The sequence below is a fragment of the Amblyomma mixtum genome, chromosome 3, assembly GCF_055824585.1.
Source record: "Amblyomma mixtum isolate Tamu chromosome 3, ASM5582458v1, whole genome shotgun sequence".
NCBI classification, from domain to species: Eukaryota; Metazoa; Arthropoda; class Arachnida; order Ixodida; family Ixodidae; genus Amblyomma; species Amblyomma mixtum.
Window position 1 is genome coordinate 4473096 of NC_143014.1, and position 16674 is coordinate 4489769.

Below are 16674 nucleotides of genomic sequence, written 5' to 3' on the forward strand. Positions count from 1 at the left end.
CTGCTTGGCTGCTCTGTATTAGGATTGCTACCTCACATTACATTTCAGCGTAAGTAGTTTGTTTTGTTTGTATAATTTCTCTCCTCATAGCTGTCTGTCATTTTCTTGTAAATGCTTCAACACAAACTGTGGTGTTCGCGGTACTCCACTTTGTTGCCGCTGCCTGCCCTTCTGGCCCGCTGCGGCTTTGGCAGGCCTATCATCTATCGCTCTGTGGAAATGTTCGCTTAATAAAGTTTATTAAGGTTATTAATGAAGGGAGTTTTCTTGTTGGAAATAGTGGAAATTGCATCAATTGCAGTCCCTAATTGCAAAAAACAAAATTTTTGAAGCTGGGAAGTTTGTGGAAGCCTACTTTATCATGAAGGAGGGAAACAAAGGCATTCATTGCGCTCAGTGACGCGGAGACCGCCTTTTTAGGAACCTTCGTTTAGGGCTCAGTTTGGTTGCGGCTTCGCTTTGCTTTTCGTTTTCGCCCGTGCAACCGTATGTTTTATGATTCACTTTCTTTTAACTATTGGCGATGTTATAGTGTTTCTTATGGAATTCATTTTCAGCTTTGTTTCGATCTGACGCAGATGCTGTTCTTTGGGGCTAATTTCCGTTAACATGGTTTTCCGTGCCACTGTGGGTCACATGGAATAATTTTTTCACACAGTGGCTTTTTTCATCTCTGTCGGCAACATGGTATTTTTTCACGCGGTCACTTTTTTCATATTTGAATCGAGGTTTTCGCCCTGACGCAGGTGCTGGCCTTCATTCTTCCTTTCCATGTGTTTTTACGTGTTATTTATTGGTCATTGACCGCATCTTTTCACAGTCCATTGCTTCACTTACTGACCCTCAAGCGTTTCATTGGTCTTTTGTTTGGTTTGCGAGTTTAGCCTAGACAGACACTTTGTTTGGTTGTGAATGTGTTGCTCCTGCTGGACTGGCAAAGATTTCGCTCGATGAATTGCTCCGTATCATTTGTGTGTAGTATCTTGATTGCTGACTTGATTTAATACGCCAGCATTAAAATAAAATCAGTTGCGAGTGGCGCCAGTCCTTCCGTGCATTGTACTTTTGTCCTCCTTCGTCTTGTTAGGCCGCCGCGGTGGTCCAGTGCTCACGGTGCTCGGCTGCTGCTGGCCCGAAAGACGCGGGTTCGATCCCGGCCGCGGCGGTCGAATTTCTTTGGAGGAGAAATTCTTGAGGCCCGTGTACTGTGCGATGTCAGTGCACGTTAAAGAACCCCAGGTGGTCGAAATTTCCGGAGCCCTCCACTACGGCGTCTCTCATAGCCTTAGTCGCTTTGGGACGTTAAACCCCATTAACCAACCAACCAACCTTCGTCTTGTCATTTTACATTATACCTTCAAAGATGAACCAGCTAGAGCAAAGCAAGATTTACCAAAGGTGAAGGTGATGTCGTGTACCGATGTTCTTTCAGACATTCGAGACAGGTACACGCAATCTGGCGCTGCACTGGTGGAAATGCATCATCAAAGACCGAACTACAGGGAAAGAAGAGCAGTGCACTCCGGACTTGGCCAGCTGTTCGGTAATGAGCAGGCACTCGGACAAGATAGTGCGGGAGATCAAGGAGGCTGCCGAGATAGCCGGGCTGCAAGATAATTGTGTCAGCGCGCCTTCAATCGCCTTGTCAGATGCGGAGTTGCTCTTCTTGATGAAGTGACAAGCAAAGATATTTTCTTTTTCTTTTTGTTGTTTGTAATCAGTATTTAAGCACATTTTTCACCCATTAAACGTCACTTGGAAGTCAGCGCTTGTGTGTCCTTGTTCTTTGTCGTGTGTCTTGCTGGTTTGCGCTGGTATTTATATGTTACGAACTGTACGGGTTCTGGATTGACATAGAAGAAATGTATTATTCAATTCCGCCCAAGAAACTGATCACCATACTTAGAGAAACCATTGAAGAGCAGGGAGTCCTTTCATTTCAAAACTCGGCTGGAGTGTAGGTGGACGGTTTCCTAGAGCTGCTGAGCGCCAATCTGGGCTCTACAATTGTTGCTCATGAGGATTTCCTGTTCGTCCAAAAAAGGGGTCAGCATCGGCTCTAAAGTACCACCACTCCCCAACGACCTGTACATGGCAGCATGCGACAAGAGAGTACAAGAATCTATGAAAAAAAATCGCATCACACGGATCTTTCGATACGTGGATGATATTAGGTGCTTTGCAGAACAGAGGATTCAACAGACTTTGAGCGACTCAAGGATAGCGTACTGGAGACCTTTCGCACTACTTGCCCTGAGTTGAAATTCACTTACGAGCTTCCAGCACAAGATTCCCTGCAATTCCTGGAAATATGCCTTGAATTCCAACCCGGACACCTATATTCGGGGTACGAGCCTAGGGCGAAAAAACAGTTTCTCCCTTTTGCGTCAAGCCATTCAAAGACCGTTAAAAGGGCAATATCTAGTGCTACGCTTTTGTAAGCTATGAAGAAATCGTGTGAGCATCAGATGGAAAAAAGTTTTCAGCGACAAACAGATAGGCTAAAGAATGCGGACTACCCCGTTTCGATGCTTAGCAGCGTAGCCGAAGGCTTGTTGCTAAAAGTACAAGGAGTGCAAGGAAGAAAACCTGGACCTGTAGAAGCAAACGCAAGAGAAAAATTGGCAGTAGTTCCGTACGTTCATAGATTGACCCACAACCTGATGAAGGTTGTCAAGAGGCACAATGTCCGGGTTGAATGCTCTGCACCGAACAAAGCAATTAGCATGTGTGCTCGAATTCTCAGGCAAAAGAAGCAGCAATGCCAGATTGCACACCGAACAAGATACAGCGAGTGTGTTAAAGGCATGGTTTATGCTATCCCTCAGGCCTATGGCAAACAATATATAGGGCAGACGGGAAGGTGCCTGAATGATAGGATAAAAGAGCATGCATCATCTCTTTCAGGCGCCCCAAGCAGCAATCTAGCCCTGCATTGCAGAGATTGTAAAATAAACAAAAAAGGCAAAAAGAAGAAAGAAGCGCGCAAATGCGAGCCCAAGTTGCATGAAGTGCAAGTCATGGAAAGGTCTGCAGACCAAGTAACATGTGAAATCCTTGAAGCTTGGCCGATACGGGAAACAGGACAGCAGTGCGTTAGCACACCATCAATAGTTTACTCAAGAAAAGAAATTTCTTTCTGGAATGAACCCCACGGGAATGAAAAGCAAGATAATTTCGACAAGGAAACAAAAAGCGCGGGTTTTTCAATAAATTTTTAGTTGACAGTCAGCTTCGTCCTCGTTCTGTGTGTTTCTTTCTGCGTCCGCGTTTTCTTCTTCTTGCTGTACCCACCCAGAAGTATGACCCGACTAGCTCAGTTTTCGACTCTTGTAACGTTCTTATATTGATGTTTGTTCATTCTGTTTTCTCTACTGAGGTATGCGTGATCAGTGCTGTCGAAAATTACCCTGCTCTTATTCGCTCCCGAAATCGCGGTTAGTTTGCATTCTTTATTGAAGCGGCTCCTCCCAGGGACTAGCTGTTTCACCCGTTATCTTAAGGAGAACTGTTGAACAGTTCGCAGTTAGCTCTTAAAAGGACTACTGGTTGTGTAAATAAGTCAACCCCGAAACGGAGGAACCTCTCCCACCCTTTTAGTCTGTTTTTTTCTAATACCACACTGAAAAAGGCAGGGCTGAACTCCCTTCAACCAAGGTAGTCTTTATATCGAGGGAGATGGGCATCGTATCACACGGCAGTCCTTAAGGGAAGGAAGTGTAAAAAAAGTTCCTAGGTAAAGGATATCGATCATCTTTCTCGAAGAGTGAAGGGAGTACTCTAGTCTCTAATGTGCTCCACTTCCAAGTAAGTAAATAACGCTTTTCTTCATCCTGACTAGTAATTCTACTAGTTTTTATTTCATAAACCAAACGCTTGATGGCTTGTCTTGACTACAACCTTTCCATGTGAACTCCGCACGTGTATATTGCCATCAGTCCTTGTACTATTTGCTCGCGCTCTGGACCCCTGGCTCTTATCTTTTTTTTTCTGACGCTGATGCGGCCACACTTGTTTCCAATGATGGCAACCACGCGCGCCTGCTTGCAGATTATTCGAGATTGTTTAGCTGCTTTGGCGTCTTGAACTGATAGCTTAAAGTGATAGCGTCCGAGAGATGTAGGCATTGTGTTCGACGACTGCCGCACAGACTTGTTGCCGTCGCTGCAGCCGAGTCATTGAATTCCTTATGGGCTCGAGTCAGCGCAAACATTCAGGGGGACACTTTGTTGACCTGAAGTGCGGTGAGGCGAAAGCCATTAGCGCGGTGTTCCTGCTTATGTCGCTGATGTGTGCTTAAGATGTTAAGTACACAATTGTGTGTAAATTTTAAATGCTGCACACACTGGACGGCGTTTGAGAGGCATCCGTCTAATTCGACGCCTTTCTGCAAGCACTCTCCAGCGTCCTAGACAAGGAGAACTACATGCGCGTTGGCAGGAAGTAGAGTAGTCATTAACACGCTCGGCTGCGGAACGGAAGGACGGTGGTTCGAATCCCATCATGCACAAAGATTTCGTTTCTGGTCTGGCTAGAAAAAGCGTGACACCTCTTCTGACAACCTTCTGTCGACAACGACGAGGCATTAAAGGCTTTCGCCTTAATCGACTGTTTGTTTCCTGATACTTTTCGCTGTTCGCGACTGTTGGATTGCCATCGCCACTTTCTGAAAATAGTATGGACGACGCATTCGCGCAACCCGCACGACCTGCGATTGAGAAGAGTCAGAGCGCAAAATTCAGTCTTAGTCTATCGCACACGCATTCCACAACGCCGGACATGGTGTCTAGCATAACACACAAAAGCGCTGTGCTGAGAAAATATATGTCGCTTTTTGGAAACGCAATTTTTTTACGTTCCCGTTCTATTTTGTGAAGAAAAAGAAATATCGAAACAATTTCAATTGTTTTGAACGTCACTCTTCAATGTGTTTGTACCGAATGATCAGCGTGCCTAATGAGCCCTCGAGGACTCCCTCAAAAGCTCTTTATAGGGCGTGTGACACAGCGACAACTCCTCTGAGGCGGAACTCCGTTGCGCTCCTTAATTATTATCACAATACAATTACAATTACAATTCAATTACAAGGGATTCCGAAAAGGTGGCATGAGAGGGAGTGTGCAAGGGCACGCTTCTCGTCCGCCGCTACGATTGGGGCTGGCGCTGGGGGACATAATAATCAGCCCGATTGTTGGCCTCTTCTTAGAACCCCGCGGTCTCATCCACCCCTTCTCTTTGCATGTCTTTTTTTGCGCATTTACCCTCGAGCCCGTACGTGAGCGTCTAATGTTCGCCCCACAGGCGAGTACTGGCAAGATGCAACTTTTAGAATCTGTCCTTTAGGGGATACTCCTAGCCTGCCATTCAAGACTTCGGACTGTTTGCCACATGCACTCCACCCCCTTCGTATTCTTTCCTAGTCATCTCACTCTCGTGACCGGGTCTGCGGTCAATATCCGGCCTAAGCAGATGTATTTCCTAACGACTTACAACGCTTCGCTCCTTATCTTGAACTCTCGTTCCATTCTTAGGCTGTTTTGCATTGCTCTAGTTTTCTTTATATTGTCACGTAGTGGTAGTTGCAGTCCGGAGAGGAGGAAGGCAGCGAAAATGCTTCAAAAGAAAGCTTTTCATTTCGGCTGACTTGAGACCGCAATGGACTGAATCACTCGGCGGCGGCGTAGCAACAGGCTTGCTCGGCGGTCGTCGAGCAGAATGCCCGCCGCTCTCGGCCGGGCTCAATTTAAAAATGATGGCAACCTTTGAGATACGGCGTGAAAAGTTACCACAACATTCTGGAACGACATAGACTTGCCTGCCTCTTGATGCGGTCAATCTAGATAAATCTGCTTGCGCCATGCATCACAAACAAATTTATAATGCGGCATGGCAGCAGCTTTTAAGAAAACAAACACTACAAAGATTTACGGCATTTTTAAAACATCGCTCCGATGCTTTAAAACAAATAAGGTGACGAGAAACAAAACGCACGTGCACAGCAAATACTGAGAATGCAAACACACAGTCTTCAGCGCGCTTAACAGGCCTTTAGACGGACGACATGGGCAACTTCTGGTCGTACGCGGCGTCGCTGGGAGGCAGTCATTTCCTCAGGAACGACTTCGCAGTCTAGTTCACCTAGCCGACGAAGTACCTTGTACGGGCCGAAATAGCGGCACAGAAGTTCTTCACTCAATCCTCGGCGGCGAATGGGCGTCCCAATCCCGACTCGGTCTCCTTGCTTGTATTATGCGTTGCGTCTTCGTAGCTTGTAGCGTGTGGCGTCGGTCCGCTGCTGGTATTTGATCCGTAATCGGGCAAGACTTCGAGCTTCGGCGCACTAAAGGTAGGCGGCGACGTCGACGTTACCATCTTCGCTAACGTAAAGCAGAATGGCCTCCAGCGTGGTCGTGGCCTCCCTGCCATGGACAAGACTAAATGCCGTCATCTGGGTGGTTTCCTGCACTGCAGTGTTGTAAGCAAAGACAATATCAGGGAGAATGGCGGCCCAGGTCTTGTGTTCGCTATTGACGTACATGGAGAGCATATCAGCGATGGTTTTGTTCAACGTTCCATCAGTCCGTCGGTCTGCGGATGGTATGCTGTTATCCTCCGGTGGCTAGTTTGGCTGTAACGCAGGATGGCTTGCGTCAGTTCCGTCATGAATGATGTTCCTCTGTCTGTGATGAGCGCATCGGGGGCGCCGTGTAGCAGAAGAATGCACCCCACAGAAAGTTTGACGACTTCTGCTACTGTTCCGTTCGGAAGGGCTTTTGCATCGGCGTAGCGGCTCAGGTGATCGGTCGCTATAATGATCCTCTTATTACCACAAGTTCACTTCAGGAAAAGGCTGAGCAGGTCCATGTCGAACTGCTGGAAGGGCCTTGAGGGGGTTCAATAGGGTTCAGAAATCCTGCTGACAATCTCGGCGTGTTTTAACATAATGTGTGACAACGGCAGACAATCTGGGCCAGTAGTGCTTGTCTTGAATGAGGCGAAGGGCGCGAGGAAACCCGAGATATCTCGGCTCGTCGTGTGAAACCTGAAGAAGTTCTGCGCGCAGATGAGCAGATTCAGCAAGGCGGTAGGCGAACTTCAGAATCAGAATCATGTTTATTTAACATCATGTCGATGTTTTTCTTCACGAGGACATCATTCTGTACACAGAACGAGGAAAATCCTCGCTTAAACGAGGCGAGGGGGTGAAGAAAATTTGCCTTTAAGTACTCGATGAGGCGTTTAGGTCGGGGTTCATGCGTTGCTGCTGTACAAATGAGCTGGAGCTGATCGGTCCCTGGAAGGCGCGCTCATCGTAGTCCGGCGGCGGTGCATCTGCAAGGCCTTGTGGCAGGCAATCGGCGCCGGAGTGCTTGCGTCCTGGCCTGTAAACGACGGTGACGTCAAACTCCTGGAGGCGCAGGCTCCATCGAGCGATGCGGCCGGAGGGGTCCTTCACACAAGCAAGCCAACATAGTGCGTGGTGATGGCTAACCACCTCGAACGGTCGTCCGTTCACGTATTGGCGGAATTTCGAAGTAGCCCAGATGGTGGCAAGGAAGTCCTTCTCAGCTATCGAATAGTTAGCCCAGGCCTTTAAAAGCGAATGGCTAGCGTATATGACTACCTTCTAAAGACTGTCGGTTTTCCGAAAGAGGACGGCGCCTAGGGCCACGCTGCTTGCGTTGCTACGAATTTGAGTCTGGGCGCTTTTATCAAAGCGTGCGAGCAGCGGTGGGGACTGTAAACGGCACTGAAGTTCCTTAAAGGCTTCTGTTTGCGGCGCTTTCAATTTAAATGGCACGTTTGCTTTTTTCTGTGGGGTCAGAGGTGGTGGTGGTGGTGATCTCTTTTATTGCGCCCAAAAACAGGGGACCAGTGCAAGGACCGGTTGCGCTGACTTAGAGGAGGTCGGCGGGGATCTCTTGGGATGTCGCAGCCTCCACCGCGCGCTGCATAAGCCGGCGTTGGTCTGCTCCGCGATTCGCGAAAAGTTCTTGACAAATCGTCGGTAATACGCGCACAGTCTAAGCAATCTCCGCACAACTTTCTTATCGGTCGGCGGTGGAAACAGCGCGAGAGCAGCAGTTTTCTGTGGGTCTGGGCGTACTCGCTCCGTGCTAACGATGTGGCTTAGAAACAGTAGCTTTTCAAAGGCAAAACAGCACTTATCCGCTTTCAGTGTTAGGCCGGACGACTTGATTGCCTCTAGCACTGTTCGAAGCCTTTTTAGGTGCTCTTCAAAGTACGAGGCGAAGACAATGACGTCATCTAAATATACTAGACAAATTTGCCACTTCAGTCCTGCCAGCACTGTATCCATCACTCCCTGAAACGTCGCTGGTGCGGAACAGAGACCAAATGGCATGACATTGCACTCGAAGAGGCCATCCGGAATGGTCAGTGCGGTCTTCGCGCGATGTCGTGCATCGACCTCAATTTGTCAGTAGCCGTTCTTGGGGCCCATCGATAAAAAATACTTATACTTGGCGTTGCAGAGCCGGTCCAGTCTGTCGTCAATGCGGGGGAAGGCGTTGATGTCCTTCTTTCTGTTGTTCAAGCGACGGTTACCGACACAGAATCGAAGTGCGCCGCCTTTCTTCCTCACTAGAACAACCGGTGCCGCCAAGGTGCTCTTCGATGTCTGGATGACATCGCCGCCAAGCACTTCTCCCAATTCTTCGCCGATAGCGTGTCGTTCTCGCGGCTACACACGGTAGGTGCTTTGGCGGAGAGATCGGGAGTGCTGGGCGGTTGCAGTGCGATGCTTGGCAATCGGCGTCTGCCAGACCTTCGGTGATGACGAGAAGTACCCACTGTATCTTTGAAGCAAATTGCCGATATGGTCTTGTTTGTTCCGGGGATTGGCTGGGTTTACGTTGAAGACGTGCTTTTCATCTTCTTCAGATGAATCTTCTGGGGCTCGATCAAAGAGGGTGAAAGCGTCACAAACGTCAGATATTTTGTCGAAAACAATCGTCGTTCCTTTATTGGCGTGGCGGTGTCGTTCTTTTAGAGCTAGTTCCCGTCGAAGAGGATTTGTAGGGTCTCGTCGGGGCCCAGGACTGCGTACTGCGGCAGCGTATGTCGTTGCCTGGGGTTCTGTGGTCGTCGGGGTCGGAGTGCCAAGTGCCGGTTGCGCTTCTTCCTGTGCCACATCCATGAGAGTTGCTGCTTGCGGCTGTGGGGAAGATGGCAGCAGTCGTCGTAGCTCTTCGCGGCCGATCTCAAGGATGATGTTCCGTAGGCTGTCATTGATGGTCGTTGAGGTGTCCGCATGGCCCATGGAGAGAATGGTGGTGTCCGCTCGTACTACCGAGCCCTAGTGTCAAAGGTCGTCTCGATCGTAGACACTTCATTTGTGAACTCGGCAACAGGTTTGGGTGGGTTGCGAATTAATTCGGCAAAAAATTCTTCCCTGACACCTTTCTCACGAAGCGCACCTTCTTCTCCTCTGTCATGAGAGGGTCAGCGCGTCGGAACAGACGGCGCATCTCTTCGAAGTACTGCTGTTGGATGCGCGTCTCGAGAAGTAATTCGGCCTCCTCCTCTTTGCGCACAAAGCTTGTGAATATTTTCACGAGTTTTTTTCTAAATTTCTTCCACATTCGCAGAGAATCCTTCTGATTCTCGTACTATGTTTTAGCAGGGTCATTCACGACGAACAAGACGTACAGTATCTTTGCTTGGTCGTCCCATCGGTTAGATGTCGCCACACGCTGAAACTGGTCTAACCATTCTTCGGTGTCCTCCTTGTGTAGACCACTGAATACAGGTGCATCACGTGGCTGTTGAAAACCGAGTGGTGGTGATGCAGCATCGCCCTCCATCTTCGGTAGCAGTGCAGGTCCACGGTGTAGCACCTCCACCAGATGTCACGTAGCGGGGACCGCACTCCGGAGAGCAGGAAGGCAGCGAAAATGGCTTCTAAACAAGCCTCTTTATTCGGGCCGACTTGCGCCCACAATGGACTAAATCACTCGGCGGCCGGCGAAGAGAATGCACACTGCTCTCGGCCGCGCTCAATTTAAAGATGATAGCGAACCTTTGAGATACGGCGTGCAAAGTTACCACACGTTCTGGAGCAGCGTAGAATCGGCTCAGATGCGATCAATCGAGATAAATCTGGTCACGTCCTGCACCACAAACAAAGTAATAAAGCGGCGTGGCAGCAGCTTTGAAGAATGAACAAACACCACAAAAATTTCTGGCAATATTAATCTCTAGAGCACTGGTTTGCTTCTTTACGGTCTTAATCGTGGTCTCAATTTCGCCCCCTCAGTTACTCGCAAGGCAATTTCATGAGCAGATCGGATTTTCCATTGACCATGATCCCAAACCAGGCACGCGTAGCCAGGAGGAACATTCTCAACAAGAGCACTGCCAAGAGAACAAGCGGGTGGTGAGAGGTGGAATTCGCTACGGCCGCGAGGGAGCGCCAGCGTATTTCTGGAAACTTGGGCAAGCCGTCGAGATGAAACGGTATGATGGCAAGCCAAGGTTGCACCGCGCCATTTTTTTTCTGCGGGCATTGTGTAGTACAAGGTTCATGTCACTTATTCGAATGTTTCCTTCAAGCCGTCTTTCCTATCTCGACGGTTGCTGAAGCCCTACTTCGAGAAATGAACGCAATCTGATCTGAATCCACAGTCAAGTTATTTTGACGGGGTGCGTTCTGAGGAAAATGTGCCAGTACCAGTAAAATACAGTTAAACATGGAGCAGTTTAAAGTAAATAACAGCTGTATCTTACCGCTGTTGACCTATGGGGCAGAAACGTGGAGGCCAACAAAGAGGGTTCAAATTATGTTAAGGACAGCTCAGCGAGTTATGGAAAGAAAATCAAAGGTGTAACATTAAGAGACAGGAAGAGGGCACAGTGGGTCAGCGATCAAGCACGACTTAAGGACATCTTATTCGAAATCAAGAGGAATAAATGGGCTTGGGCAGGGCATCAATGCGAAGGCAAGGTAACCGAAGGGAAGAGAAGCGTAGCAAAGGGCGCCAGAAAGTTAGGTGGGCGGATGAGATTAAGTTTGCGGGGATAGGGGGCCGCAGCTGGCACCAGACATGGTTAATTGGAGAGACATGGGAGAGATTCCCCCCTCCCACACACACACACATACACAACTAAATAGACCGGGTAGCAAAACGCAAGAAAAGAATACTTTTCAAGGCGGGGCCATGACGTAGACAAGACACCACGCCTCCGGCTAACGACGGAGGAGGAAGGGCGATTTTCACTTGCGGAGCCTACTCGACGAGGCGCGAGAGAGAAAAATCTCGAGGAGGGAATGGAAGGAGAGGAGCATGGCGAGGTAGCTTGATTGCAATGGCTGTAATTACGCTATTAATGAGTCTTTCGAAAAAAATTAGTGTCGTTTAGCTCTGGTTAAACCTGATTAGTTGCGAAAGCAGTAGAAGCAGAAAAGCAACTAGATTCAGATATAGACTTTTTGTCGGTGACTTCCATGGCGAGACTCCTCGAGGAGCGCGGCACGACCGGCTCCTCCTGGCTGCGGTGGAGAGAGCAAGCTGACGTTACACGTTGGTATAGCAACGGAGAGGCAAACGTCACACCATCTGTTAGGCGCGGCGACGCCTCCTCGAGGAGAACGGGGGTCCACGGACCATGCGACGAGCGGTTAGACCTGGCGTAGTATGGCTTTCGCAATAAAATATTCTTGAATAAACAGCGCGAACGAAGACGAGCACAAAAGACAAGGAAACGGACGACACAGCGCTGCGTCGTCCGTTTCTTTGTCTTTTGTGCTCTAACACGTTTTGGCGGGCTAGTTGGTTAAGCATCTTGAATAAACAGCGCGAACGAAGACGAGCACAAAAGACAAGAAAATGTACGACACAGCGCTCGTCTTTGTGCTCGTCTTCGCTCCAGCTGTTTATTCAAGATGCTTAACCAACTACCCCGCCAATACGTGTTAATAAAATATTTGTGGCCGTGCCTTGCGGGAACGATGCCTCGATACCAGAGAGGTAGAAAATATTTTCGAAAAGCAGGGAGGCAGTTGCCCTTTAATGAATTCTGCAGCGACAGGGCAAGATATACGAGGTCTGTTAGAAAAGTATCCGACTTTATTTTTTTTTTTACGACCAGATGATGGATTTGAAACAAGCACGCTCGCACCAGCCTACCTTCAACCTTCGTGCGCATGCACAAATTTTTTCTCGCCTGCCGATAGCGTCAGTCACTGGCACGCAGTGTTTGAGTGAGGCAGTGCGCAGTGCTGTCGTCGGTTTTTTATTGCAAGGAAAATGGCGGAGCGACAGTTGCAGCGCTACTGCATCAAATTTTGCCGGAAACTAGGCGACAGCCAAGTGGAAACCATTCGAAATATTCAGATGGCTTTCGGTGATAATGCTATGAGCAGCACACAAATTAAGCAGTGGTACAATTGGTTTAAAGCCGGCCGCACATCGGTGCAGAGAGAGCCATGCTCCGGTCGACCATCAACATGCCGAAATTACCAGGCCATTGCCGAAGTGAACGCTGTGGTGACGCGGGACCATCGTGTGACTATCCGAGAAATTGCGGAAGAGGTGGACATCACCAATTTTTCTGAACATTCCATTATCACCGAAAATTTGGCTATTGAGAAAGATGCGGTGAAATTCGCGCCGAAGTTGCTCACGGTGAAGGAAAAGCAGCTTCGTGTTGAAGTCTCACACGATATGCTGGATTACAGAAACAGTGACCCCGACTTCATCAACACCATAATCGCTGGTGACGAGTCTTGGGTGTACAGGTACGACCCGGAAACCAAATCCCAGTCGTCACAATGGCAGCATTCCACGTCACCAAGGCCAAAGAAGGCCAGCCAAGTGCGCAGCAATGTCAAAGTGATGCTGACTGCTTTCTTTGACTCCCTCTGTGTGGCACCACGCGTTCGTACCACACAAAGTAAACATTGACCAAAAGAATACTACAGGGATGTCCACCGTCGCCTGCGTGGTGCTGTGCGGCGCAAGAGGCCGAAGTTGAGGTCAACAGGAAATTGGCGCATCCATCATGACAATGCTCCTGCACATTCCTCGCACTAAATTCACATTTTTTTCGCGAAAAACCAGACTGCTGTAGTTACACAGACTCCTTACTCTCCTGATATGACCTCCTGTGACTTCTGGCTGTTTCCCAAAACCAAGAGGTCATTGAAAGGAGCGCGATTTTAGACAAGAGAGGACATTATGGCTGCAACGACAGCTGAGCTAAACTCCATTCCGAAAGGGGCCTTTTCGGAATACTTCCAACAATGGCAGCACCACTGGGAGAAGTATGTGGAGTCCCAAGGAGACTACTTGGAAGTTGATTAGGTTTCGAACGCTCCAGTTATGCCAGTTTTTTTTCTTCGGCGAAAGGTCGGATACTTTTCTAACAGACCTGGTACTTTTACGTGCTGTTTCTTTCACAGATCATGATGCCGAAGGGCAGCTTCGGTCAAAGTGCGCATTGACACAAGGCGGGCTCGAAGACCCATTTCCCGAGAATTTCGGCCAAGATAAGCCCAGCACCAGGCCAGGGGAAATCTGTGCAGATTAGTACCACCGCTGGGTACCACGTAGCACTAGGCTCGAAACCTGCACTTCCTGCATGCGACGCGGATGCTGAGATTAGTAGAACACCGTTGTGCTGCTGCTTTTTTCTAGTTCATGTCCGACATTCTCGGAAAGAAATTTGGAAATTGGTATACTTTACGGTACTCTTATGGAAATATTGAATGTAATGGTTCATTCTTCTGATATGCATCGAAAGTTTTCTTTTACAGTGTATCCATCGGTCGCATCAGAGTTAAGTCTGCAGAGAAAACCAATGGGGAAGGCTTTTGACTTAAGCAAAAACGTTAATAGGAAAAAAAATGCAAGACTGCCCTCGGGTGATCTGGGGGTATATTGATTGTTATAGGGAAATATTGCATATATAAAAAAAGTGCGTTCTTGAACGGTTTCTCGCTCAAAAATGCTTTTGTCATCACTTGTTAGGCATGGTTCTGTAGGAAAAAAAAACCGCGGCTTTACTTTCAGTTCATTTTGCGCGAATAAAAGAACTAAATGCAGGAATCCACTTGGCGCGCGCCACCTCACCGCTGGTAGCGTCCGCTCCCTCTGAATGGAGCAAACGCTGAGCATTATGCCTTTTGAGGTGACTGAGGAAGTTCTGAAAAGAGAGCAGAAGATGTCGTTTTGCTGCTGGGTCGCTAACGTAGTGCAACGACAAACAATTCGCCAGACCTGCAACGACAGCCGGAGAGGTGCGACATGCCAGCCAGTATAGTTATGGTGCGACCGTCGGGCATACGTATACCGCTGTATTCCCACTGGCGTCACACGTGAGCTATAGTGAATGTCTCATGACGTCACGAGCGTTGACAATGTGATCGACATTCGGACCAGTCATGGCTTATGGGGGTTTAACGTCCCAAAGCAACACAGGCTATGAGGGTCGCCGCAGAGAATGGCTCCGGAAATTTCGACCACCTGGCGTTCTTTAACGTGCACCGACATCGCACGGTACACGGGCCTCTAGAATTTTGCCTTCATCGAAATTCGACTGCCGCGTCCGGAAATGTACCTGTGTCTTTCGTGTCAGCTATCTTGGGGTTGCGAGGCCCCAATATAGCCAATCAGCATGAAGCGGTGCAGCAACGATGTCGCATAAGGTGTGTGGCCCTCAATACGAGGTCTGTTAGAAAAGTATCCGACTTTATTTTTTTTTTCGAACACCTGATGGATATGAAACAAGCGCGCTTGCATCACGTGACCTTGAACCTTCGTGCGCATGCACGAATTTTTTCCCGCCTGCCGATAGCGTCAGTCGCTGGGACGCAGCGCTTGAGTGAGGCAGTGCGCAGTGCTCACGTCGGCTTTTTATTGCAAGGAAAATGGCGGAGTGACAGGAGCAGCGCTACTGCATCAAATTTTGCCATAAACTGGGCGACAGCCAAGTGGAAACCATTCGGAATATTCAGACGGCTTTCGGTGACGATGCTATGAGCAGCACACAGATTAAGCAGTGGTACAATTGATTTAAAGATGGCCGCTCTCCACGCTCCAAACGGCCATAAACATGCCGAAATGAGCAGGTCATTGCCGAACTGAACGCTGTGGTGATGCGGGACCGTCGCGTGACTATCCGAGAAATTGAGGAAGAGGTGGACATGAGCAATTTTTTGGCACATTTCATTATCACAGAAGATTTGGCCATGGACAGAGTTGCGGCGAAATTTGTGCCGCAGCTGCTCACGGTGGAGCAAAAGCAGCTTCGTGTTGAAGTCTCACAGGACATGCTGGATTCCGCAAACAGTGACCCCGACTTCATCAACATCATAATAACTGGTGACGAGTCTTGGGTGTACAGGTACGACCCGGAACCAGATCCCAGTCGTCATCACCAAGACTTTAGAAGGCCCGCCAAGTGCGCAGCAATGTGAAAGTGATGCTGACTGTTTTCTTTGACACCCTCTGTGTGGCAGACCACGAGTACGCACTCCACAGGGTCAAACAATGACCAAAGAGTGTTACAGGGATGTCCTTTGTTGCCTACGTGATGCTGTGCGGCGCAAGAACCCGGAGATGAGGTCAACAGGAAATTGGCGCATCCATCACGACAATGCTCCTGCACATGCCTCGCACTTGATTCGGACTTTTTTGGCGAAAAACCAGACTCCTGTAGTTCAACAGACTCCTTACTCTCCTGATATGGCCCCTGAGATTTCTGTCTGGTTCCCAAAATCAAAAGGCCATTGAAAGCAGCGCGATTTCAGACAAGGAAGAACATTATGGCTGCAACGACAGCTGAGCTAAACTCCATTCCGAAAGGGGCCTTTTCGGAATACTTCCCAAAATGGCAGCACCGCTAGGAGAAGTGTGTGGAGTCCCAAGTAGACTACTTTCAAGGTGACTAGGTTTGGAACGCTCCAGTTATGCAAGTTTTTTTTTCTACGGCCAAAGGTCGGATACTTTTCTAACAGACCTCGTATAGCTGTCACACGCTGGTGTGGGGCGCGTTCCCAGAGCAGAAGGACGTACCGCGACGTTGAAGAACCTCGCCTCGGCGATGATGACCACGATGAGGTTACCCACGGCCACGGTCAGCAGCCAGGCGGCCTGAAGCACCGACTTCATGGAGCTGGGCGCCTGCAGGAAGGTGAGACTGGTTCACGCTTCACACTCTAGTCATGCTGCCTCGGCATCACCATGCTGCTTCAGCATAAATAAAAAAAAATGCTCATACGCGGGAAAACAGAACATCACCATTAACTAATACGAGCACAGTTCGTAAGCGACCTTCCCAACGGCATGAAAGTGAATGCGTTTTCCAGGCAGACGATAATCACTTTTTTTTTCGCTAAAATGAACGGTTAGTTTTACTTAAAGCACTCATTTTTATACTATCGCGAGGGTCAGTTCACGAGGAAGCGCAAATTTTGGACACATTCCAGTGTGCGAGCTTCTTTAAGTAGAATAATGCTACGTGAAGTTTTGGACTGCAAAACAAAATGAACAAAAGCGGAAAGTTAGAAAAACCTACTATGTGCCATATGGTTTTCCTGAATTTTATTTCCGCTTCTAGCAGTCTTTTTAGCTTCTGAAGGACTGGAAGTGGTATAGACATACAGTTTTGCTTATCACAATCTTAGCTCTGCGCGAAATGTTGCACATAGTA

General features: G+C 48.6%; 1 protein-coding gene across 6 annotated transcripts in view; it reads right to left on the reverse strand.

Moving 5' to 3' along the window:
• Window positions 1–16674, reverse strand: part of LOC149349130 (solute carrier family 15 member 1-like) — a 516652-nt gene that overhangs the window by 22818 nt on the left and 477160 nt on the right. For 5 of the 6 annotated variants that reach the window (XM_089578081.1, XM_089578082.1, XM_089578083.1 and 2 more), the window contains one exon: window positions 16038–16145. In XM_089578081.1, the coding sequence (XP_089434207.1) occupies window positions 16038–16145 (108 nt within the window). Of the gene's footprint in view, window positions 1–13918; window positions 14167–16037; window positions 16146–16674 lie in introns of those variants that run through there. The other variant, XM_089578080.1, reaches the window with a different exon arrangement.